The sequence below is a fragment of the Prionailurus viverrinus genome, chromosome A2, assembly GCF_022837055.1.
Source record: "Prionailurus viverrinus isolate Anna chromosome A2, UM_Priviv_1.0, whole genome shotgun sequence".
NCBI classification, from domain to species: domain Eukaryota; kingdom Metazoa; phylum Chordata; class Mammalia; order Carnivora; family Felidae; genus Prionailurus; species Prionailurus viverrinus.
Window position 1 is genome coordinate 145,985,921 of NC_062562.1, and position 24,098 is coordinate 146,010,018.

The 24,098-nt window shown below is 50.1% G+C and overlaps 1 protein-coding gene across 1 annotated transcript; it reads left to right on the forward strand.

Annotated features, from left to right (window-relative positions):
* Nucleotides 1–1,223: 1,223 nt before the first annotated feature.
* On the forward strand, nucleotides 1,224–24,002 carry SMO (smoothened, frizzled class receptor). Its single transcript, XM_047849711.1, has 12 exons — nucleotides 1,224–2,106; nucleotides 15,829–16,034; nucleotides 16,779–16,988; nucleotides 17,237–17,409; nucleotides 17,742–17,961; nucleotides 18,067–18,190; nucleotides 19,350–19,442; nucleotides 19,902–20,010; nucleotides 20,832–21,017; nucleotides 21,477–21,625; nucleotides 22,082–22,216; nucleotides 22,455–24,002. The coding sequence occupies exons 1-12, from the start codon at nucleotides 1,776–1,778 to the stop codon at nucleotides 22,895–22,897; spliced, it is 2,379 nt and encodes a 792-aa protein (XP_047705667.1). The 5' UTR covers nucleotides 1,224–1,775; the 3' UTR covers nucleotides 22,898–24,002.
* The last annotated feature ends 96 nt before the right edge of the window (nucleotides 24,003–24,098 follow it).

Below are 24,098 nucleotides of genomic sequence, written 5' to 3' on the forward strand. Positions count from 1 at the left end.
TTAAGTGATTAATATGCCTGTCTGGATGCCTTGTGACTACAGAAAATAGAATAAGGTCCCTGCCCTGGTGGAGAAGGCTTTGCTACTTTATCGTGATATATTACTATCTCCTGAGGGCAAGACTCTCTCCACAGTGAAATGCAAGTTCTCAAGTTCTGCAAGGATACCATGCTTATATCTATGTACATCTAGGATTTCAGAAAAATTTGCTAAATTGAATTCAATCCTCTTTCGGTATCTCTGTCTCTGGGGCTTGCCTACAAATAGAGGCTGTTGCTGAAGTGCACTAGCTAATTTGCTCTCAAACGGCCAAACCTAACAAAACTAGTCTACATCAGCTATGCTGAAGGGGTTAGGGTAGGGGTGAGGAAGGAGAAACCATCCTAGTGTGTTGCAACGTGGGAAAGTTGCTCAGTGTAAGTCCACTCTCCTGGCTGGACCCCTGGCTATAGGTGTCAATTGTCGCACGGTGACTCAAAGCACCACAAGTAAAGGAGTGAGGAAAGGCAAAGCGAGCAGAACAGGGAAAGGGAGCAGCAGAAACTTCCTCAGCCAGCATATGAGCAACAAGGGCCATCAAAATGGGATGGCTTCCTTCGACCATAACCAAAGGGTCAATCGTTGGAAACCACAGTTCACACTTCACACATTTGTAGCAATAAAGGCTGATGTTGGCACGTCTGGTTTCCAGACACCTGCTCTCACAGGTAACAGCAGCGGGGCAGCTGCCCTGAGTGACTCTGAGTTCCTCTCTCCCACAGGTCCCGAGTTGGAAGGATTGAGTAAGCGAGTCCCCCAAACCCTGGTTCTCATCCATGGGGCCCCGGGACAAGTTGAAAGATCTAACCGAAACCAGAAAAAACTGGCGGGGTTGGGGGACTGGGCAAGGATGTAGAAGAGTCTTCCGCTGACTTCAGACACCACCCCACCCCACCCCACCCCCACCCCGTCCGTGTCTCCCACTGTAAACCAGAAGAGTCTATCTATTCCCTGCAGACGGCCAAGTCGAAAGATCCTCAGGCCGATCAGGTGCCCGCTGAGTCTGGTTGCGGCTCCCAGCCACGATTTCCTCGCATCTCTTGCGCCAGGGCGGCGAACAGGGTCCCCAGAGCCTCCAGGTCCCGGCCCCTCCGGGCGCCCGGGACACTGAAGCTAGCGCTCCTCCTCTCTCGCATCCCCTCCCCTCCTCTTCCCTCCCTCTGCCAGTCCCTCCCCAAGCCGTGGCGGAGGTGGGGCCGGGCTTGGCTCCGCGAGGCCCGTGCATTCCAGAGAGCCGAGCGAGCTAGAGCAACAAAGGAGCCGGGGAGTCGGTGGGGAGAAGTCGGGGGTCTGCGGCGCGCTCGGGCGAAGGTGGCGGCTGGGCCGCGGGGCTGGCGCAGAGGCGAAGCCGGGGAGCTATCCCCCACCGCCTGCCCGCGCCTGGCCTCCATCGCGGGGCTGGAAGATAGTTTTAAGAGGGAATGGGGCTGGAGATTGGGGGCCCAGGGGGCTCCCGGGGCTGAAGACAACTTGGATTGCCCGGAGAAAGAGTAGGGAGTTGTGCATCCCGGCCGGGGCCTCCGCCGCCCAACATGGGCCCCGGGTTCCAAAGTTTGCGAAGTTGGGCGCCGAGGGCCCGCGGCTCGCGGAGCGTGCGAGGGGGCCCGGCACCGGATTCGCCGGGCGCACAGGTCGCCTGAGCCACATCCGCGGCCCCAAGGGTTGCGTGTGTGGCCGGGGGGCTCCGGGGAGCGGGCGGGGGCGCCGGGGCTTCTGCTGAGTTGGCGGGTTTGGCCATGGCCGCTGCCCGCCTCGCACTGGGGCCAGGGATCCTGCTCCTGGGGCTGCTGCTGCTGCTGCTGCTGGGGGGCCCTGGCCGGGGGGCGGCCTTGAGCGGGAACGCGACTGGGCCTGGGCCGCGGAGCGCGGGCGGGAGCGCGAGAAGGAGCGCGGCCGTGACCGGCCCTCCGCCGCTGCTGAGCCACTGCGGCCGGGCAGCCCCCTGCGAGCCGCTACGCTACAACGTGTGCCTGGGCTCGGCGCTGCCCTACGGGGCCACCTCCACTCTGCTGGCCGGGGACTCGGACTCCCAGGAAGAAGCGCACGGCAAGCTCGTGCTCTGGTCGGGTAAGCGCGCGGAAGCCGGAGCCGGGGTTGCGGTGGTGGGATGCGGGACTCTGGGCAAGAATAGGCTCAGGCCTGAACGTTGGCGAGGGCAAGGGCTGCACCCGGGAGAGGTGGAGGAGCACAGTCTGAAACTGTGGGTGCCGGCCGTAAGCAGGTTGGGACCCTCGGTGATGAGGCGAGACGGTTGAGGGAGCCGGTCACAAAAGGCCTGAGCAGGGTGGGTGCGCAAAGGATGCGGGGGAATGAGGGGCCCATGAGGCAGGGGCTCTGAGCCTCGGGAAAGGATGTTTCTTAAGAAGTGGAGCTGCTCCTCGTAAGCGCTGCTCTGAGAGCGGAGCCCCTGAGGATTCAAGGAGGTGTTTAGATCTTGGAAGAGAAACCGGGAAGTGGAGTTGAAGAGGAAAGATGGGCTAGAAGGTTTAGGCATTGAGGGACCGGAATGGGGGGGGGAAAGAGTTGAGTGAAATTTGTGATGGATAAGAACCCCCCTGGTGTTGAGTAATTAAAAGTTAACCAGAAATTTCCAGAAATCTTGTTTGGGGAGACAGGAAGTCCAGAAAACGGTGATCTTGTCCTGCTATTACAGATTTCACCCTTTCCTCGTCTGAAAAATGGGGACTCTGATCCTTTTCTGAGGTCGCGAAGCAATGAGACTCTTCTAAGGATTATTTGTGTATTCTTTGGAAATTTGGATCCTCAGGCTGGTCAGGGCTGCAGAAGGACACTTAAGCCCGGGATATTGAGAGCCTGTGGATACTTCCATAGTGGCCTGAAGTCCCAAAGCCCTCAACCTTAGGTTAGGATTATGGCCAGGCCTAAAAAACCCAAATAAATCCTTCCTTAGCAGTGTGCAGTGGATGATCTCCCCACTTGTCACTCTTCTGGGTTAGGGCCCTGAAGGGGAGTTGGGGAAGGGAACTGGTTTTGTCAGCCCTTGCTTCTAGTCAGTGTGATCTCAGAGCTGTCCTTGAAAAAGCAAATCAAAAGTCAGGAGCCAACTTGGCAAGCTCCTTCTCCTGGCAGGCCTTGGGTGCCCTACATCTCGGTTCCACCCTGGGGGCTGGTGATGATCCTGAAGCGGGGAGCCGAGATATAGGCTGCCTGTCATTGTCAACTTGGCCACTAGAGTTCTGAGTCTTTGCTGAATGTTGGACAAAGCCCTATCATTCCTGGCCTGGTATCATTCTGGCAGATGCCAGAGGAACGTGGAAGATGGTACCCTTGGTGGACCTACATCCTTAGTGAGTATCAGGTTCTAAAGGCAGCGTGTAGGCAGAAACCATGGGTAATCAACAGCAGCTTTGAAAAGTTCATAAACTACCATAACATAAGGTGTAGGTAATTTTTGCATATATATTCTTTTTATGGTAATATGTTTGTATAAATGTGTAACATATAGTATAGTATATAAGAAGGGGCATACGTAGAAGCTATAATTTTAGTCCTTAAAGTTACATAAATGCAAAAGAGCAGAAGACTGAAAGAATTAAAAAAAGGAACACCAAAGAAAGGTGCAAACAGATTTCTTTGAGAAGGTTTGTGTTTAGGAGCCAGTCGTGTGGCAAATACAAATCTCAGCACGAGAATCTCACCCAGTTCTAAGTTGCTCACACTGAGAGGATATCCCCCCGCCCCTCCTCTCTCTACTTAGTTATTTTGCAGGGGCCCATGGTTGAATTCTCCTAAGTTAAAAGCATGTGTGATGCTGCCCTTCTGTAGTTACCATCAAATCAAGGAGGAAGGGTCTGGACCTCTTTCCAGTCCGTATTCCTGATAGCAGCCGCTGAGCAAGGCAGAAGTGTTTTAGCAGGGACGTTTAGGAGTTAGAACCATCTGCTGGCTGTGTGGTTTCGATCCTTACTAGCTGTGCCTCCGGTGGAGTAGGGTCCTGTAGAGGTGCCAGCCTGGGGCTCAGGTTTTTAGTTCATTCAGAATTTTTTCTCTGCTGCCATCATCCCTCAGCTCAGTTACGTTCCCAAGTGTATTCTAGTTGTTCTTTCTGCTTTGGGTCTTTCTGCTAGATGTTCTGGGCGGTGGGGTCGGTGGCGGGTGGAATAGATCGGAGCCAAGTGTAAGAATCACAGACAGGCCTTTAGCCGGGAGCCTCTGGTGAGTGACTTTCCCTGTCCCGAGTTAGTGGTCTTGATTTGACTGTGTCCAGGTGGTCAGTGTCACCTGGCTCTTGGAGGTATTTTTGTGGGTAAAGGATGAAAATGATCTAGGTTGTCTTCATCTGTGAACTCTTGAAGGTAGAGACTTGTTCTTCGCTTTTTTTTTTTTTTAAGCCTCGGAGTTCTGAGTACACAGCCATCCACTCATTCATTAAATTAGGCATTGGGTGCTTGCTGCGTGTCAGCCTGGATCAGGTTCTGGGGCACGTAAAGACGAGGAATACAGACGTGATTCCTGCCGTCAAGGGGAAGACACACAAACAGCTTTAGCATTTCCTGGGAGAGGCATTGTGACAGGGTAGGGTGCTGAAGGAACACAGAGGGCTTTGGGGAGCAAGGGAAGACCCCCCAGAGGAATGGACATTTAACCTATGATCTGAGAAACAAGTAGGAATTCTCCGGGCCAAGGAAAGTTAGGATAGGAAGGAATAGGAAGAGGAGACGGCATGCAAAGGTGAGGTGAGAGGGCTTACTACTTTAGGAGTATACGATTTTAGTAGAGCTGGATCAAAGTAGGTGAGGGATAGAATTATAAGAGATAAGACCTAGGCAGTTAGAAAATAAAAGGATTCATACCCCATATTAAGAAGTTTGGATGTTATCCAGAAGATAATAAGGAGCCACTAAAAGCTTTTGAGCAAGGGAGAGATGTAATCACCGTTGCATTTTAGAAAGATCTCTTTGAGTATTGTGTGAAGAAGCCACGGGAGGAGGGGAGGCATGGAGCCTGGTTGCTTGTTTAGGGGATGGTATTCCGGGTAAGAGATGGTGGTGGCCATGATGGAGGTGGAGATCCAGGTGAGAGAGGATGGGGCAGCAGGCTGGAGGAAGTGGACAGATCCCAGAATTTTAGAGCTAGAACCCATGGGATTGCTGATGAGTTAGATGGAAGGCAAGAGTGAGCAGGAGGATGTAGGTTTTTCAGGCTCGCGGGGAAGGTGATATCGTTCTCTTCCACTAAGCTGGGAATGCTGGAGGAGGAGTAGGCTTAGGAAGAAAGTCTGGGTTCAGTTCGGCCATGTGAATTAGAGGTGCTCAGTGGACGTGTATGTGGAGATTACCAGCAGATCTGGAATAGGAGTTGCTGAAGAGAGCGGCCACTGTGTTATTCCTCGGCCCAGACTGCTGAGCCTTTTGGAAGTATGCCATTGAGTGAGGAAGTTTATAGCCCAGGCTGGACTACTTTCTGGATCTGTAAAGAGCTCAGGTCCCTCCTGTATCTTTCAACCCTTTGGACTTGGGCTCGTTCAGGCACTCAGCATCTTTCCCCATTACAGCTTGAAATGTCTCTTCTCAGGCATTCCAAGCTGACCAGACAAATATAATATCCAGGCCACAGTCCACCTTGGGCCAAATCTGGTTTGGTAAATGGGGCAAGAAAGCAGAGACCTGTGGCTGCGGAGGGAAATAGGCCCCTGACAGCCAGCACGTAGCCTCCTTGACCACCGCTGTGCTCTGTGTGTGCACAGGGGTGTGTGGCCTTGTCATTCAGCCGGGGGCAGCCAGGAGAAAAGAGCCAGAGAATTCTGGGAGGAATCTCTCTTTTCCTCTCAAGACAATCTGGTTGAGCGATGAGAGGAGGGATGTTGTTGGTGACGGTGGGTTGTTTGCAGGGGCAGACCGGAAAGAATTTCCTTAGAGCTTTTCCCAAACCTGGCTGGTGATCAGAATCAGTTAAGATATATACATTTGGAAAGGATGAAAATACAGGAAAGCACCTACTGGCTCGAGTTTTAATTTTCCTTTAGATTTTTAATATTTATTTATTTATTTATTTATTTATTTATTTATTTATAAAGATTCTCTTTTTTTGTTTAAAGTTTATTTGTGAGAGAGAGAGAGAGAGAGAGAGAGAGAGAGAGAGAGAGGGACAGAGAGAGAGGAGACAGAGAATCTGCTGTCAGTGCAGAGCCCGATGTGGGGCTGGAACTTAACGATGCTCGAGATCATGACCCAAGCTGAAGTCAAGAGTCAGACGCTCAACTGACTGAGCCGCCCAGGTGCCTCAATAAAGATTGTATTTTTAAGTAATCTCTACAACCAAGGTGGGACTTGAACCCATAACCTTGAGATCAAGAGTTGTACACTTCACCGACTGAGCCAGCCAAGGGCCACGAGATTTTTAACTTTTCAACTGTGAAATGCTGCATGTATGCAGAAGGTGCATAAAACACAGGGGCACTTAATATCAAATAATTATAAAGTGACACCTGAGTCAAGAACCAGATCATGGTGGGGCCCCCCCAAAAGCTCCCCTTTGTCTTTTTCAATCACGTCTCCCTCTCTCTTCTTCTAGAAGTAACCACTACCCTAATGTTTTGGATTATCATTTCCTTTTCCCTCTATAGTTTTGTCACCTAGTTTTGGAATCCTTAAACAGTATATTTTAGTTTTGAGTGTTTTTGAACTTCAGACAAACCGTGATATGTGTATTCTTCTGTGTCTTTTGTCTTGCTTCTTTTGCTATACCTTGTTTTGTAAGATTCATCCACGTTAGTGCAGCTCATTTTTTTTTCTTTGCCGAATAGTGTTCCATTGTAGAATACATCACAACTTATTAATCCATCTTATTATTGTTAAACATTTAAATTGTCTCCGGTTTTTGGCCACTGTGAACAACATGGCGGTGAGTATTCTTCTAAGTATATCCTGGTTCACCCGCCTCAAGTTTCCCTAGGTACATACTCAGAGGAATGGAATAACTAGATAATTGCATACCTTCAACTTTACTAGGTAATACGGAACAGTTTTCCAAAGTGGTTCCACCACTGTGGTCCCCACTAATCGTGTAGAAGAGTCACCAGTGCCCACATGATTCCTGATGCTTGGTATTGTCAGCATGTAAAATTCTTGCCAGTCTGGTGGCTATATTGTGGTATGTATTTGTGGTTTTAATTTGCATTTCCCTGATTACTAGTGAGGTTAAGCACCATGTCAAATGTTTACTGCCCACTTGGATTCTTCCTTTTATAAAATGTCTGTTCAAATCTCTGCCCCATTTTTTTTTTAATAGATTTTTATTTATTTATTTTTGAAAGAGAGAGTGTGGGTGGGGGAGGGGCAGAAAGAAAGGGGGACAGAGGGTCCAAAGCGGGTTCCGCGTGGACAGCACGGAGCCCAATGTGGGGCTCGAACCCGTGAACCGTGAGATCATGACCTGAGCTGAAGGGAGACGTTTAACCAACTGAGCTCCCCCGTGCGCCCCCGTTTTCCTTGGGGCGCTCATTTTCAGAAGATTTGTAGGACTTCTTTATTTATGCTAGAGTTGAGTCCTTTATTGATTTTATGCATCGAAACTGTTTTCTTTTCTTTGGCTTGCCTCTTTATTTTCTTTGTGCCTTCTGCTAAAAGAAGTTCTGTGCTTTAAGGTAGTCATTTATAAGACTTTTTATGATTAGTTCTTATTGTGTCTTCTTTTATCTTTTATTGTTTTTTACTGTTTATTTATTTTTGAGAGAGAGAGAATGAATGTGAGCAGGGGAGGTGCAGAGAGAGGGGGGCAGAGGATCTGAAGTGGACTCTGCACTGACAGCAGAGAGCACGATGCGGGGCTTGAACTCACGAGCTGTGAGATCATGACCCAAGCTGAAGTCAGATGCCCAACCAACGGAGGCACCCAGGAGTCCCTGTTGGGCCTTATTTTAAAAAGTCCTTTTGGGGCGCCTGGGTGGTACAGTCGGTTAAGCGTCCGACTTCAGCCAGGTCACGATCTCGTGGTCCGTGAGTTCGAGCCCCGCGTCAGGCTCTGGGCTGATGGCTCAGAGCCTGGAGCCTGTTTCCGATTCTGTGTCTCCCTCTCTCTCTGCCCCTCCCCCGTTCATGCTCTGTCTCTCTCTGTCCCAAAAATAAATAAACGTTGAAAAAAAAAATCTTAAAACAAAACAAAACAAAACAGTCCTTTTATACCACAAAGTCATGAACTTACTCTCTTATGTTATCTTCTCCAAACGTTTTAAGGGTGCCTGGGTGGCTTAGAATAGCATCTGACTTTTGACACCAGCTCAGGTCTTGATCTCAGTGTCGCTTGAGTTCGAGCCCGGCATTGGGCTCCATGCTGGGTGCGGAGCCTACTCGAAAACGAAACAGCACTTTTTAGATTTTACTTTCAATTTATAGACATATAATTCACTAGTTTCATACATACTGCCTCAGCATCATTTTTTTTTTTAAAGGAATATCCTTTCTCCACCGTTCTGCCATAAATCAAGTGTCCAGATATCTTTAGTTTCTGGGATCTTTTCTTTTTTTAATATTTTTTTATGTTTATTTAGTTTTTGAGAGAGAGAGAGAGACAGAGTGCAAGCAGGGGAGGGGCAGAGAGAGAGGGAGACACAGAATCCGAAGCAGGCTCCAGGCTCCGAGCTGTCAGCACAGAGCCCGATGCGGGGCTCGAACTCACAAACTGCGAGATCAAGACCTGAGCCAAAGTTGGATCCTTAACCGATTGAGCTACCCAGGCGCCCCTAGTTTCTGGGATCTTTATTCTGTTCCATAGCTCTATTTTGTCTATCCTTTGCCAGTATGCACTATCGTAATTATAGCATGGTTCTTCATCTTCTTTGTGCTATAAACCTCTTTGGCAGTCTGGTAAAACCTATGGACCCCTTCTCAGTATAATATTTTTAAGTTTATAAGGTAAAACACATAGGATTGAAAAGGAGCATATAAGATTTCAAAGGAAATGAACTATATTGAACTATAGTTATCAAATATATTAAAACAAATTTGTGGGGCACCTGGGTGGCTCAGTCGGTTGGGCGGCCGACTTTGGCAAAGGTCATGATCTCACGGTCCGTGAGTTCGAGCCCCGCGTCGGGCTCTGTGCTGACAGCTCGGAGCCTGGAGCCTGTTTCAGATTCTGTGTCTCCCTCTCTCTGACCCTCCCCCGTTCATGCTCTGTCTCTCTCTGTCTCAAAAATAAATAAACGTTAAAAAAAATAAAAAAAAATAAAACAAATTTGTGATCTAATATATATGTGCTTCTTTATTAATACACTAAGTAAGATATAGTATGTGTTTGATAACCACCATAATGTCAAGGCTGTGATGAACAGTAACAGTGTTTTGAGATTATCTGTAACAAAATATCTGTGACAAAAACACAAGTATTGATAACGTCACTGTCGTATGTGGCTTACATTCATAATTGAAGGAAAGGCTAAATTTCTGTTAGATGTAATTTTTTTTCCGGTGCAGGTTCATGGGCCCCTAAATTCTCTACAAGAATGTTTGTGAGTTCCAGGGGCACCTGGGTGGCTGAGTCGGTTAAGCATCCAACTCTTGGTTTCAGCTCAGGTCATGATCTCACGACTTTGTGGATTCGAACCCCACGTCAGGCTCCACGCTGGCGGTGTGGAGACTGCTTGGGATTCTCTCTCTCCCTCCCTCTCTCTCTCTGCCCCTTCCCCCACTCATGCCATCTCTGTCACTCTCAAAATAAATAAATAAACTTAAAAAAAACAAAAAGAATAGTTTGTGGGGGCGCCTGGGTGGCTCAGTCGGTTGAGCGGCCGACTTCGGCTCAGGTCACGATCTCACGGTCCGTGAGTTCGAGCCCCGCGTCAGGCTCTGGGCTGACAGCTCAGAGCCTTGAGCCTGTTTCAGATTCTGTGTCTCCCTCTCTCTCTGACCCTCTCCTGTTCATGCTCTGTCTCTCCCTGTCTCAAAAATAAATAAAACGTGGGGCGCCTGGGTGGCGCAGTCGGTTAAGCGTCCGACTTCAGCCAGGTCACGATCTCGCGGTCCGGGAGTTCGAGCCCCGCGTCGGGCTCTGAGCTGATGGCTCAGAGCCTGGAGCCTGTTTCCGATTCTGTGTCTCCCTCTCTCTCTGCCCCTCCCCCGTTCATGCTCTGTCTCTCTCTGTCCCAAAAATAAATAAACATTGAAAAAAAAAATTTTTTTTTAAATAAAAAAAAAATAAATAAAACGTCAAAAAAAAAAAAAAAAAGAATCGTTTGTGAGTTCCAAGCCAAGAACCTCCCCTGTTCTTATTAATACTTATAGTATAGTATAGTATAGTATAGTATTTATAATACAGCAGTATCTCATAGAGTCTGAGCTCTCCTTGACCTTTTGTATTTTAATATAAAAATAGGTGTTGGTGGTTTTGATCGAGATTACACTGAGGATACAGACTAATTTGAAGAAAAAAAAACGACAGCTTTATGGTATTGAGTCTTCCTATCATTTCACTATATATTTCCATCTATTTAGATATTCTTTCATTTTCTCAATTGTTTTACAGTTTTGTGCAGAGTTTAAATGTCATTTGTCAGATTTAGTCCTAGGTACTTGATTTTTAAAATACTATTATGAATAGTCCCTGTAACATTTCATTTTCTGTTTGTTGCTGGTGTATAGAAATGCAATTGATTGTGAATCCAGTAAACCAGGTAAATTGATTATTTATTATATACACAGTCATCTCATTTGTGAATAATGAGTTTGATGTCTCCCTTTTCAAGCCATGTATCTTTTCGAAGCCTTTATTTATGTACCTTTATCGCCTTATGCACTACTTAAGACATCCAGTACATTGTTAAATAGAAGTGGTAATTGTAGCAGCAACCCTCATCTTTGACTTTTTCTGTATTCTAAAGTTTTTCAACCCTTCACCATTACATATGCTGTTTGGTGTAGGTTTCTTGTAGTTACGTTTTATCAGATTAAGAAACTGTTCTTTTGGGGCGCCTGGGTGGCTCAGTCGGTTGGACCGCCAACTTCGGCTCAGGTCATGATCTCGCGGTCCGTGAGTTCGAGCCCCGCGTCGGGCTCTGTGCTGACAGCTCGGAGCCTGGAGCCTGTTTCAGATTCTGTGTCTCCCTCTCTCTGACCCTCCCCCGTTCATGCTCTGTCTCTCTCTGTCTCAAAAATGAATAAATGTTAAAAAAATTAAAAAAAAAAGGAAACTGTTCTTTTATTCTTAATTTGCCTATTGTTCTTTTTATCATGGTTGCATGTTGGATTCTATTAACTACTTCTATATCTATTGATATGATCATATGATTTTATTCTTCTTTAATCTGCTAATGTGGTAAATTGCATTGATTGAATTTCCTAATGTTAAACCAATCTCAGAACAATGGTTTTCAACTTGACTGATCACCAGAAGCACATAAAGAGTCATTTTAGTGGCTCAGTTGGTTAAGCATAGGACTTCGGCTCAGGTCATGAACTCGCGGTATGTGAGTTCGAGCCCCGCGTCGGGTTCTGTGCTGACAGCTCAGAGCCTGCAGCCTGCTTTGGATTCTGTGTCTCCCTCTCTTCCCCTCCTCTGCTCATGGTCTGTCTTTCTCTCTCTCTCTTTCAAGAACAAGTAAACATTAAAAAAATAGAAAAATAAAAAATAAGTCCTTTTCAGAGCTTAAATTGTAGCAAATATTGAAGAAGTCTATGAATATAGAAAAATGCAAAGACTAACATAACACCTGTGTCTTTTTCCCCCCTCCGTTTCGTATTTTAATAAAACAAAAGGAATAAAATAATACAGATAAAGTTGATGTCCCTCTTCTTCTGGTCTACAATTTTGTTCCCTTCTCTACGGAGCTTCCCCCCATCTCAGTAACTTGCATATTTATTTTTCTAAGCTTAATTACTTCTAAAAATAGGCAGTATGTGCACATAGTGTAAAATTCAAAAGTAACAAAAGTTAAATCCTTTCCCTTCTGCTTCCGGCTCCCCGTTTCCCCTGCCTAGAGGCAACCATCAGCACTGGTTTTTGTGTGTTCTTTCGGAGACATCCAACATGTGTACAAATGTAGATGTGTCCTTGGTTTTTTTTCCTCCGACAACCATCAGTGGCCTCCTCTTCAGGCTGTTCCCACCCAACTGAATCCATTGAACCGGATGCGTTGGAGATAGTTCCATTTCAGTGCAAATAGTTCAACCTGGTGTAGTGTCCTATTATATTGATTTATGATATTTTATGCAGCCGGTCTCCTGTTGATGGCTACGGATTCATGCAATTTCTACTCTTCTGCTGTTACAAACAACGCTGCAATGAATAGTCTTGTGTATTGGCTTTGTAAACATGTGGAGTGGGATCACTAGTATAAAATGTTGATAGATAATGCCAAATAGTCTCCCCAAGCGTTTACTAATTTCTGTTTTACTCGAAATGTACGAAAGTGCCGGTTTCGCTGACATTCTTGTCAATAGACCATTTTCAAACGTGTTGATCTGTATCCATCTAAAAGTTTAAAAAATTATGTCTCATTGTAGTTTTATTTCACATTCAGTTTATTTATTTATTTTTTAATGTTTTCATTTTTGAGAGAGACAGAGACAGAATGCGAGTGGGTTAGGGGCAGAGAGAGAGGGAGACACAGAATCCGAAACAGGCTCCAGGCTCCGAGCTGTCAGCACAGAACCTGACTCGGCACTCGAACTCACGAGCCGTGAGATCATGACCTGAGTCAAAGTCGGCCGCTTAACTGACTGAGCCACCCAGGCGCCCCCACATTTCAGTTTATTAACAGTGAGATTGGATGTTTCTTGATGTGTTTAAAAGCCATTTGGATTAGATCTGTCTTCTGCCCATTTTTCTATAGGATCATGAATTTCTTACTGATGTGGAGGAGCTAAGGCATATAAGGAGATGAGCTCTTTCTTTTTAAATTTTTTTTTAATGTTTATTTATTTTTGAGAGAGAGAAAGACAGACCATGAACAGGGAAGGGGCAGAGAGAGAGGGAGACACAGAATCCAAAGCAGTTCCAGGCTCTGAGCTGTCAGCACAAAGCCCGACGTGCGGCTCGAACTCACGGACCACAAGATCATGACCTGAGCGAAAGTTGGACGCTTAACCGGCTGAACCACCCAGGCGCCCATTTTTTAACGTTTATTTTTGAGACAGAGAGAGACAGAGCATGAACGGGGGAGGGTCAGAGAGAGGGAGACACAGAATCCGAAACAGGCTCCAGGCTCTGAGCTGTCAGCACAGAGCCCGACGCGGGGCTCGAACTCACGGACCACGAGATCATGACCTGAGCCGAAGTCGGCCGCTTAACCGACTGAACCACCCAGGCGCCCCATTTTTTTAAAAACATTTTTTTAATGTAAGGAGATTAACTCTTTACCTGTGATATGTATTGGAAATATATTTTCTCAGTATATTGCGTTTCTCATGGTTTTTGTTTTTACCCTATTTTTTTCTGAAGTCTTTTTAAAATCTTTTATTTCGTAGCTTCCGAGTTTTATGTCATACTTCGAAAGGCCTTCTCTACTTAAGATTTAAAAACCACATCCCATCTTTTCTTCTGGTACTCTAATTTTTAAAACTCATGCAGTCATTTGAATTTATCTGGAACTTATTTTTATGTAAGAAATGGGGTAAGGATCCAAATCATTTTTTCCCTAGATGATTCTTCAATTGTCTTTTAAGATTTATTTAATAGTCTTTCTTTTCCTCATTTTTAAGTTACAATATAATACTTAAAACGAGAAAAAGAAACACAGTGAAATTCCACATTTGAAAAAGTTGATCACTGCAAATATCACACAACCCAGAAAAATAGCATAATATTTTTGTTAATCAGCTGCTTGCTGCTCCTCTAGAATACATGTTACTCTAGTGAGCTCCCCCCTTTTTAAGTATAGTGTTCAGTAAACATCCAGTAAATTTAACTTTTTCTTTGTTGTACCTCGCTATGAATTTAGACAAATATATAGAGTTATGTAGTCAGCCACTACATTCAAGATAGTGAAAAGCCCATCAGACCCCAAAATTCCCTCTTACTGCCCCTTTGTAAGCAAATTCTCCTCCTACCCAGCCCCTGGCAACCACTGGTGCATTCTCCGCCCCTGCCCACTCAGTCAGAATTTCTGAGAGTGGGTTTCTCCCTCTAGAATGATAAAGGTTCCCTAGGTGATTCTGATTTGAGTGGAGGCTCAGGAAAGTTGCCTGAGGACACTACTTCTTCTTCTTTTTATTTTTTTTATTTTTATTTTATTTTTAATGTTTATTTATTCCTGAGACAGAGAGAGACAGAACATGAGTGGGGGAGGGGCGGAGAGAGAGGGAGACACGGAATCCGAAGCAGGCTCCAGGCTCTGAGCTGTCAGCACGGAGCCCGACGCGGGGCTCGAACTCACAAACGGTGAGATCATGACCTGAGCCGAAGTCGGTCGCTCCACCGACTGAACCACCCAGGCACCCCAGGACACTGCTTCTTGACCGGAACTTGCCCCTGGAATAGGCTTTGTGGTTGTGAGAGCTGTGAGCGGTCAGAGGTCTCAGATAAGTAATGACAGCTGATATTTCCCGAGTGCTTACTATCTGACGGGTACCATGCTAAACACATCAAGTGCGTTATCAAACTCTTCACAACATTCCCAGGAGGTAAATCCCCATTTTGCAGATGAGGAAACTGAAGCTAGAGATGGAGATAGAGTAATTTGCCGGAGATCACACAGCCAGGCAATGGGAGAGCCAAGGCTCGGACCCAGGCAGGCTAATTGTAGTGTCCATGCCCCTCATCCCTCTGCTGTATTGCCTCCCTCCTAAAAAGAGCAGCTATCTGCCCCTACCGTCCCCAGCCTGGCAGTGTGGCAGTCGCCAGTTTGTCTCTCACGTCCTTAGACGCTTCTCCTAACACAACTTCTTGTGTGGGACACCGGTATTCCTGAAGCAGGGATGATTCGGGAGGGGCAATGGGGGCGGAATGCTGAGTGAGCCCCGCCCCTGGGATAGCAGGGTAGGTGCCTGGGTTGGGGCAGGGGTGCTGTTTCTGTCTTGCTGACAACATGTTTCCTCCCTCTGCACTGGACAGAGCCTCCTCTGTTTCTCTCCATCTGATTTCCTGTTTCCTCCTCTGGCTTTGGAGTACCTGGGCTCCCCTGACTACCTCTTCTTAAGCTCCTACCTGTTCTGTATTTCACCTCAGCTTGGTAAGAGGAACAGGGATCCTGGGGTCTGGGCAAGGGGCAACATCTCGTTCTAGTGCATGGGCCCTGGAAGGGGTGGGCCCCACAACCTCCCTTTCCCCTGGAAGAGGCCTGTAGAAGGTTTTAAGGATGCCCCTGAAAAGGTACAAGGCAAGTCGAGCTGGGGTCCTCAGCCAGAGGCACTAACGCTCCCTAGCAGGGCTTTTGGAAATGGGGGCTGTTTTTTTAAAAACTTGAATTGAATTATAACATACACACAGATCAGTGCGTGAGTCATGAGCTCGATTCTTCACATGGTGAATACACACATTGAACCACTACCGGATCAAGAAATAGAACATGACCAGCATCCCAGAAACTCCCCTTCAGGCCCTCTTGCAGTCACCAACCCTGGAGTAGGGGCAAGGGGAGTGTTTTTTAATCGTCGTGATGACTTAATGGGTTCTGGGATTTAGTGGGCGGAGTCCAGGGCTGCTAAATGTCTTGCAATACATCGGACAGTCCTGCAGCACAAAAGATCCTCCTGCCCAAATGCTCTGTTGACAAACACTGTGCCTGACAGCTCCCGCATTATGGCGAAGAGACCTGCCCTAGGCCCGGGAAACAGCTGTGGGTCAGAGTGAGGAGGGGTGTCACCACAATGTATCCACACTGTTGCCTCTCTCCAGGCCTCCGGAACGCCCCCCGCTGCTGGGCAGTGATCCAGCCCCTGCTGTGTGCTGTGTACATGCCCAAATGCGAGAATGACCGGGTGGAGCTGCCCAGCCGCACCCTGTGCCAGGCTACCCGAGGCCCCTGTGCCATTGTGGAGAGGGAGCGTGGCTGGCCTGACTTCCTGCGCTGTACCCCTGACCACTTCCCCGAGGGCTGCCCGGTGAGTGCTGTGACGGGCAAGCCGCAAGCCTAGGGCAGGGCCCAACAGGAAGCAGGGGCAGGGGAGCCCCACAGCCTTCTCTCCCGGGAGACCCCAAATCTGCAGCCGTGGGGTCAATGAGCCACAAACCCAAACTGAAGCTCACTGGCGGGGCCAGTCTATCAGGGATTGTCTGTTGATTTGTAGACGATAACTTGTGTTCAACAAATATTTTTTGAGCACCTACTCCGCTAGGTGTTGGGGAGTTTCGGGGGTCGATGACGACAGGAACTCACTCTCCAAGAAGTTTATTGTGTATTTAGGGAGTCCGGGCGCGCACATGTAAAACAGCTATAGACCCCAAGACAGATGTGATCTCGTTCTGGTGGTAAAGGAGGGCTCATAAGTAACAATAATACTAATGGCAGTAATGTTGGTAATAAAACTAATTATTATTATTTACTATCTGCCAAATACCATAGGAGCCTCTTACCGCCATTGGTTCACTTACCCCTTAAACCACACCATGAAGTAGGTACTGCTGTCTTACACGTGGGGAAACCGAGAGGTCCAATAATTTGTCCCAGCCTTTTGATATAGTTTGTCATTGAGTGGCAGGGCGGGGTTTCAAAAGCTGGAAAGCTATCTCCAGCCTGTGCTCGTAGGCACTCTACCAAGCTGCCCTTATGCCTCGTATTAAGCCAAAGGGTGCCCCTGGGCCTCCTGCTCCCTTTTGCACTGCCTTTTCCCCTTCCCTCGTGCCAGAATGAGGTGCAGAACATCAAGTTCAACAGTTCGGGCCAGTGTGAGGCTCCCTTGGTTCGGACCGACAACCCCAAGAGCTGGTATGAGGACGTGGAGGGATGTGGGATCCAGTGCCAGAACCCGCTGTTCACTGAGGCCGAGCACCAGGACATGCACAGCTACATCGCGGCCTTCGGCGCAGTCACAGGCCTCTGCACGCTCTTCACCTTGGTCAGCTGAGGGCAGGCCTGAGGGTGGAGGGGTTAGGGGAACGGGGGTCCAGAACACACAGCCTATAAAGTGGGAAGTGGATCGACAGTTGTCTGCGTTGTGAGGGCAGAGGGAGGTGGGAGAGGATGCCTTGGGGGGTGTCCCTGGGGGAAGGGTCTGGATAAGAGGGTTCGGGGGCTCAGACAAAGGCGTCTGTGGCAGCAGAATCACCCTAACCTCAGAGAGCGGATCCCACTTCTCTCTTCTAGGCCACATTTGTGGCTGACTGGCGGAATTCGAATCGCTACCCTGCTGTTATTCTCTTCTATGTCAATGCGTGTTTCTTTGTGGGGAGCATCGGCTGGTTGGCCCAGTTCATGGACGGTGCCCGCCGGGAGATCGTCTGCCGTGCAGATGGAACCATGAGGCTCGGGGAGCCCACGTAGGTGTTTTGAGGACCCAGAAGCCAGGGTGAGGGGCAGAAGGCTGAAATGAAAAGGGACAGGGTGGGCTTGAAACTGAAGATTTCAGTGTAGGGTTCAGCTCTGCCTTGTTGAGCCCACGGTATCCAGCGTTGGGGATGTGATTGTTTGCATCTGCTCAGAGGGGCATCTTCCATAACCTCTTCGAATGTGACCTGACTCCCACCTCCAAGCTCTGACTCCTAGGGAACCTCCAGACGTTAGAGGCCAAGGCTCTGGGGACAGGGTGGAGAGAGCTGATAAAGGGAATATGGAATGCCCTCCCCAAGTGCCCCTCCACATGTCTGCACAGCTCCAATGAGACCCTGTCCTGCGTCATCATCTTTGTCATCGTGTACTACGCCCTTATGGCTGGTGTCGTCTGGTTTGTGGTCCTCACCTATGCCTGGCACACCTCCTTCAAAGCCCTGGGCACCACCTATCAGCCTCTCTCCGGCAAGACCTCCTACTTCCACCTGCTCACGTGGTCACTCCCGTTTGTCCTCACTGTGGCAATCCTTGCCGTCGCCCAGGTATGGTGACCGGTAGGAGGCTGGGGACCTGAGTGGAGTGGGCTTGGGTAGGGGGGCCCGTGACCCACTCTGTCCCTCCCACCCCCACCCCCCTTTGTGCCGCAGGTGGATGGGGACTCTGTGAGCGGCATCTGTTTTGTGGGTTACAAGAACTACCGATACCGTGCAGGCTTCGTGCTGGCCCCGATCGGCCTGGTGCTCATTGTGGGAGGCTACTTCCTCATCCGAGGTGAGTAGGCACCAAGCGGGCACCAGTCGGGCAGCAAAAAGCGCTGAGCACCCGCTCTGTGTAAGTAGGAGCTAGGAGCTGCCGGTTCTGCTACCTTTGCAGCAACCTTTGTGCTGGCCCGAGCAAGGCAGCCCCTTTCTCCAGAGCCTTGAGCCGGGGCTCACAGCTTGTTGAGTAGAGCCTGAGCTGGGTTCCAGCCCCCGCTCAGCCCTTGGCCCGGTGCACTTGTATGGTGAATAACCTGCCCTGTCCACGTGGACCAACTCAGGGCCTTTGGTCGTGTGTGTGCACCCTGAATTTAGACATGCTCTCCATCTTCTGGCTCCTCATCCACCTCCTACCCCCAGAACATAGTCACACACAGTTTTCACAACATGCACAGATTCTCTGTTCCCTAATTTCCCCGTCTGGATCTGCCGCCTCCGTCTCTTCTTAGCTCATTTGTGTTGCATTTTCTTTGTAAACTTCAGTTTCCTCTCCCTGTGCTGTCAGCCTTCTGTTCAGCCCACCTCTTTCTGCCAGTGTCTGGGCCTTTGATTTAGGTTTCGGGCCCGTGCTCTCCTGTACGGTAGCCACTGGCCACCCGTGTTGAAACTGGTCCAGATTGCGATGCGTCGTAAGTACAAAATCCACACTGCATTGCAAAGACTCCGCACACACCAAAAGGTAAACTGTCTCATTAATAGTTTGTTGTGTGGATTACATATTGAAATGCTACTAAAACACAATGATGTATTGCTCGCGGAAGGTATGGAAATCAGCTTCGTTTGCATCTTTTTTATTTTTTTAACGAGGCTGCTAGAAAATGTGAGCTTATGGGTGTGGCTGACATATTTCTATCGCATAGCTCTGTTGTTCCATCTCTTTTCTTGCCTTTTCCATCAGCACAGCTTTGACCTGGCTGCCTTACTTACGGGGAGCCGGGGCCAGGACGAAGGCACCTTCTCTCTCTTCTCGACTGTTTGTCTGGGCTCTGCCCCAGTCTTTCCAAGTACATAGCACATCTGCCACCAGCTGTGCCCCATTTCTCAAGTGTCTCCAGTTTCCCCAAGCTTTACATCAGCAGAGGAGTAATCAGACCTGGGACTGCCTGCCACCGCCATCCCTCCCGGGAGAGTGGCCTCACCCCACTAATGTCTGAGATCTCTCTTCTGTTCAGGAGTCATGACTCTGTTTTCCATCAAGAGCAACCATCCCGGGTTGCTGAGTGAGAAGGCTGCCAGCAAGATCAACGAGACCATGCTGCGCCTCGGTGAGTGGGCCCCAGGGCCTTTGGCCCGAGGTACTGGTCAGTCCGACACTGCACACTTACGTGGCTGTGGGACCTGCAGGATGGGATCTTGGAGGATGCATTGTGAGTGGTGCAAGTTAGCAGCCATGGGAACAAGACAAGGCTGTGGGGCATGTGTGTGCATGGGAGATGGGATGGGGTGAGGGGTCATGGTGGTAGCACCTCAAAAGAAGGGGACCTTCTTGGATGAAAGAATTCAGGCTCATGCCAAGACTGCTTCCTCGTGCCCACTGGGGCCCTCCCACAGTTGGCTCAAGTGCCCTTCAAGTCTTATTCTGGAGAATACAGCAAACTGAGCCTAGCATGAATTTACCCCAGACTCAGCCATCCTTCAGGCCTGAATGGGGCAGACGCCTTGTCCCCACTGCGCCTCCCACACCGGGGATTGGTAATGCTCTGTCCCACCCTGGCCCTCCACAGGCATTTTTGGCTTCCTGGCCTTTGGCTTTGTGCTCATCACCTTCAGCTGTCACTTCTACGACTTCTTCAACCAGGCTGAGTGGGAGCGCAGCTTCCGGGACTATGTGCTGTGAGTGCAGTGCTGGGGGCTTGGGGGCGGCAGCCACAGGACTTCAGACAGCCCTAGCCCTCCTTGCTGTCCAGCAAGGGTCTGCTAGGCACCTGCCTCTGACGGGCAGGTGAAACTGTCCATCCTGCTCTGGGCACCCAAGATGTCAATTGCTCTGTAATTTGCAAACACGGCAAAGCACGTCTCCTGTCCTGGCTCAACTCTGCTCTCCTCTCTGCACGAGCCACTGTCTGGCTGGTGTGTTTAACTGTTCAGCCCTCTCATGTTTGGGCTTCTCTGACGACTCTGTGTTGGCCACAGAAGTCACTCTAATTCTCACGTACTCTTTTACAGAGTTTATTATAGAGCCCTGCACGGAGTAGTTACCTCTCCACGATACGTGTAACAACCTATTAATACTTGCTAGCCTTGCCTGTGCTTTTTTGTGTCACCGTGAGGATGAATCTGAGAGTGAAGCATCTCATCCACTGAAAGAAGGGCTGCACTAGCTGATATCAGGAATAGCAGTTACAATGCTCATTAAAATGGACACCAATCCACATCCTGACTGCCTCAGGCTCTTCCTTAACGGCTCCAGCTTCCAGTCTGGGAAGCAAGCTTTAAACCACACTAATACCTGGTCCTCCCCCAGAGATGTGATTTAATTGTCTGGGGTGCGACCCAGGCATTAGTAGTTATAAAAAGTAACTCTAATGTCCCAAGTGACTCTAGTGAGCACCCAGGGCTGTGAATCGTTGCCGTGGGGCTTAGCTCTTTCTAAAGTCTTTGGATTGATTGGGTACCCAGAGAGCCTCACCTGTCTACTAACCCCCCCACCACAGGTGCCAGGCCAACGTGACCATCGGGCTGCCCACCAAGAAGCCCATTCCTGACTGTGAAATCAAGAATCGCCCCAGCCTCCTGGTGGAGAAGATCAACTTGTTTGCCATGTTTGGAACCGGCATTGCCATGAGCACCTGGGTCTGGACCAAGGCCACGCTGCTCATCTGGAGGCGCACCTGGTGCAGGTGGGGCCAGCAGCCAGCCGGTTCTGACCTCGCCGCCTTACTCCCTCACTCTTGGCGTCCCCACCAATAAGGGTCGCCTGCTCCGTGGTCTCTCAACAGTCACCGGCAGACCAGTTTTCTAAGGGTCTGCATTGAGCTGCCTAAAGCTGCCTTCTGTGTGGCTCACCACTGCCCCCTGGTGACACCTCCTGTCCTCAGGAGGACCCTTCAAGTGCTGAGCCTGCCGCCAGCATCTTTCTTCTAAGAAGGGAATGATTTGAGCGATTTGAGTACTGGGCATCCAGGAGCCCTGCATCCTAGGCCCACTTCTTTGCAGAGGTCTCTCCTCAGAGTCCTCGAGGGACTTGGGGCCCTCTGGAGGCTCCTTCCCTGGAGGGAAAGGCTTCGCCGGTCTTCAACAGGATTTGATGGGAAGTGGCTGCTCCTCCACTTCCCCTCCCCCATCTCTTCTGCTCTCAGGTTGACTGGGCAGAGTGATGATGAGCCCAAACGCATCAAGAAGAGCAAGATGATCGCCAAGGCCTTCTCCAAGCGGCGTGAGCTGCTGCAGAACCCAGGCCAGGAACTCTCCTTCAGCATGCACACTGTCTCCCACGACGGGCCTGTGGGTGAGCCTCGGTCCCTTTCCTCCACTGGAGCCACCCGATCCCTGCAACGCCTGGGACCCCTTCCCCACTAAGCTGCTACGGACACATGGACTGGCAGGAAGGAAGAAAGCAGCCCCTCCTTACCTCACACACTCCACCCTCTCTCATCCCCCTTCCGTCCCTCGCTACTCTGCCCTCTGTTTCTGCCCCTGGGTCTGCTTGCTGGTGCTTTGGTTTCAAAAGGAGTTATCTCCCTCTCACTTCTTCTGTCTTCTCCAGTGGTTCTCCCTGGGCTAGAGTAAGTCTGAGTTCTAGGAACTGGGTTTCTGGCCTCCAGTGATGGTAGATCACTGGGACTGGGTAGATCACTATGATTCCCTGGGTGGGCTTTCTGGACTCCGTGGACTGGGAGGGAGCTACAGTCACCCAAGGAGTGGGGCAGTCATGATTCCTTAGCCCTTCCTTCTACCCCCACAGCGGGTTTGGCCTTTGACCTCAATGAGCCCTCTGCCGATGTGTCCTCTGCCTGGGCCCAGCATGTCACCAAGATGGTGGCTCGGAGAGGAGCCATACTGCCCCAGGATGTGTCTGTCACCCCTGTGGCAACTCCAGGTACGAGGAGTCAAGCTTCTGTAGGAAGTGGGGGGTGGGGGCATGGAGTCTGGGGGTTCTTGGGACTGGAGCACGAGCAGCTGCCAGAAGGGAGACCCTGGAGGATGTAGAGTATGGGGCTGAGGCACTAGAGATCTAGAGCTGTGGGTCCCAGACCTCAAAAGTAGGGGTCCAAGGAGAGAACAGGTGATGTGGACAGACCAGCGTCCCAGGCTCACGTTCTCTCTCCTGCCATCAGTGCCCCCAGAGGAAAAAGCCAACCTGTGGCTGGTTGAGGCAGAGATCTCCCCAGAGCTGGAGAAGCGCCTGGGCCGGAAGAAGAAGCGGAGGAAGAGGAAGAAGGAGGTGTGCCCGCTGGTGCCACCTCCTGAGCTTCACCACCCTGCCCCTGCCCCTGCCCCTGCGGCCAGTGCTGTTCCTCGACTGCCTCAGCTGCCCCGGCAGAAGTGCCTGGTGGCCGCAGGTGCCTGGGGAGCTGGGGAATCCTGCCGACAGAGAGCCTGGACCCTGGTCTCCAACCCTTTCTGCCCAGAACCCAGTCACCTGCAGGATCCATTTCTGCCCAGTGCCCCAGTTCCCACGGCGGCCTGGGCTCAGGGCTGCCGGCAGGGGCTGGGGCCCATTCACTCCCGCACCAACCTGATGGAGGCAGAGCTCATGGATGCAGATTCAGACTTCTGAGCCCGGAGAGCGGGACCTGGGATAGGAAAGAGCAGCAAATACCATTCTGAGGTTCTTCATCCTCCCTGAGAGTGCTTCCCCAGGATCTTGTCTTCCAGAGCACCTGAGGGTGCAGTGCCCTCCCAGGAGGGCTCTATGTGTCTGTCTCAGGGCAGCAGGACTGTGGGAAAGGGCCCTGACATCTCCACGGGCAGGCCTCATCCAGGGAAGGACCCTGGAGCTCAGGGTCCTTGTTTCTGCCCCACCAGCTGGAGTCTGGCTGGCAGTATCCATGTGCAGCAGGGTCATGAGATCTGCAGAGCTTGGGGGCTGGGGGGGCTGGGGGGGCAGTGATGGTGGAGGCAGGGGTGACAGTACCCAGAGTGGCCTGTGGTAGCCAATGAGGCAGCCAGGCCCATACCTGGCAGATGAGGGCTGGCTGCCCTTCTCTGTGCCAGTGGATGCCCTTTTCTGGCACTCTCAGACCAAATGTGTTTATTGTGTCATTAGTCCTTTGTCTAGGTGGGGACGGGGCTCCCTTCTCCCTCTTCCAGGTGGTTGTGGAGCTGGAAGTGCCTATTCCCGTAGGGGCTATAACCTCTCTTCACAGGCGCCCGGTTGGCCCGACCCCAGGCCAGTAGCCCGTCCTGTGTGCTCCTGTACCTTCCTTTCCCTTTCCCATTTCAGTGCAACCAGGCCAACCTCTTCCTGTTTCCCTGTTCGTTGATTAGGACCCAGAACTGCTGCATGCTCCATCCCTCCCCCATCCCCCACCCTTTTGATGCTGGCTGCATCTCCAGGGGAGAGACTGGTTCAGCTATAGAGCCTGGCGTGGTGTAGAAGCGTGTTATCTCTTCCTCCCGTCCATCCAGTGGGGGGTGGATCCTCTGACTTGAGGGGCTAACCTGGGAGGCTGCTGGAGCTTCAGCCAGGCAGGAACGCTTCCTTCAACTTCCACAACTGCTGGGTGAGGAGATTCCCACCTCTCATAACCCCTAACTATGTCTCCAAGGCCCCAATTTCAAGAGCCAGACAGCAGGAAGCCTTAGGAGCTGGCTGGGTTCCAGATCGGGGATAGGGATGGGGAGAAGAAATATAAACAGTAAATAAAAGGTTTTTGTATAAACTCTTGGTGTGGTTCTTTTCCATGGATCCTGACCTGGTCTTGTTTGGGGGGGGGGGGGAGGGGGTGCCGGGCTAGCTGAGTCAGTAGATTATGTGA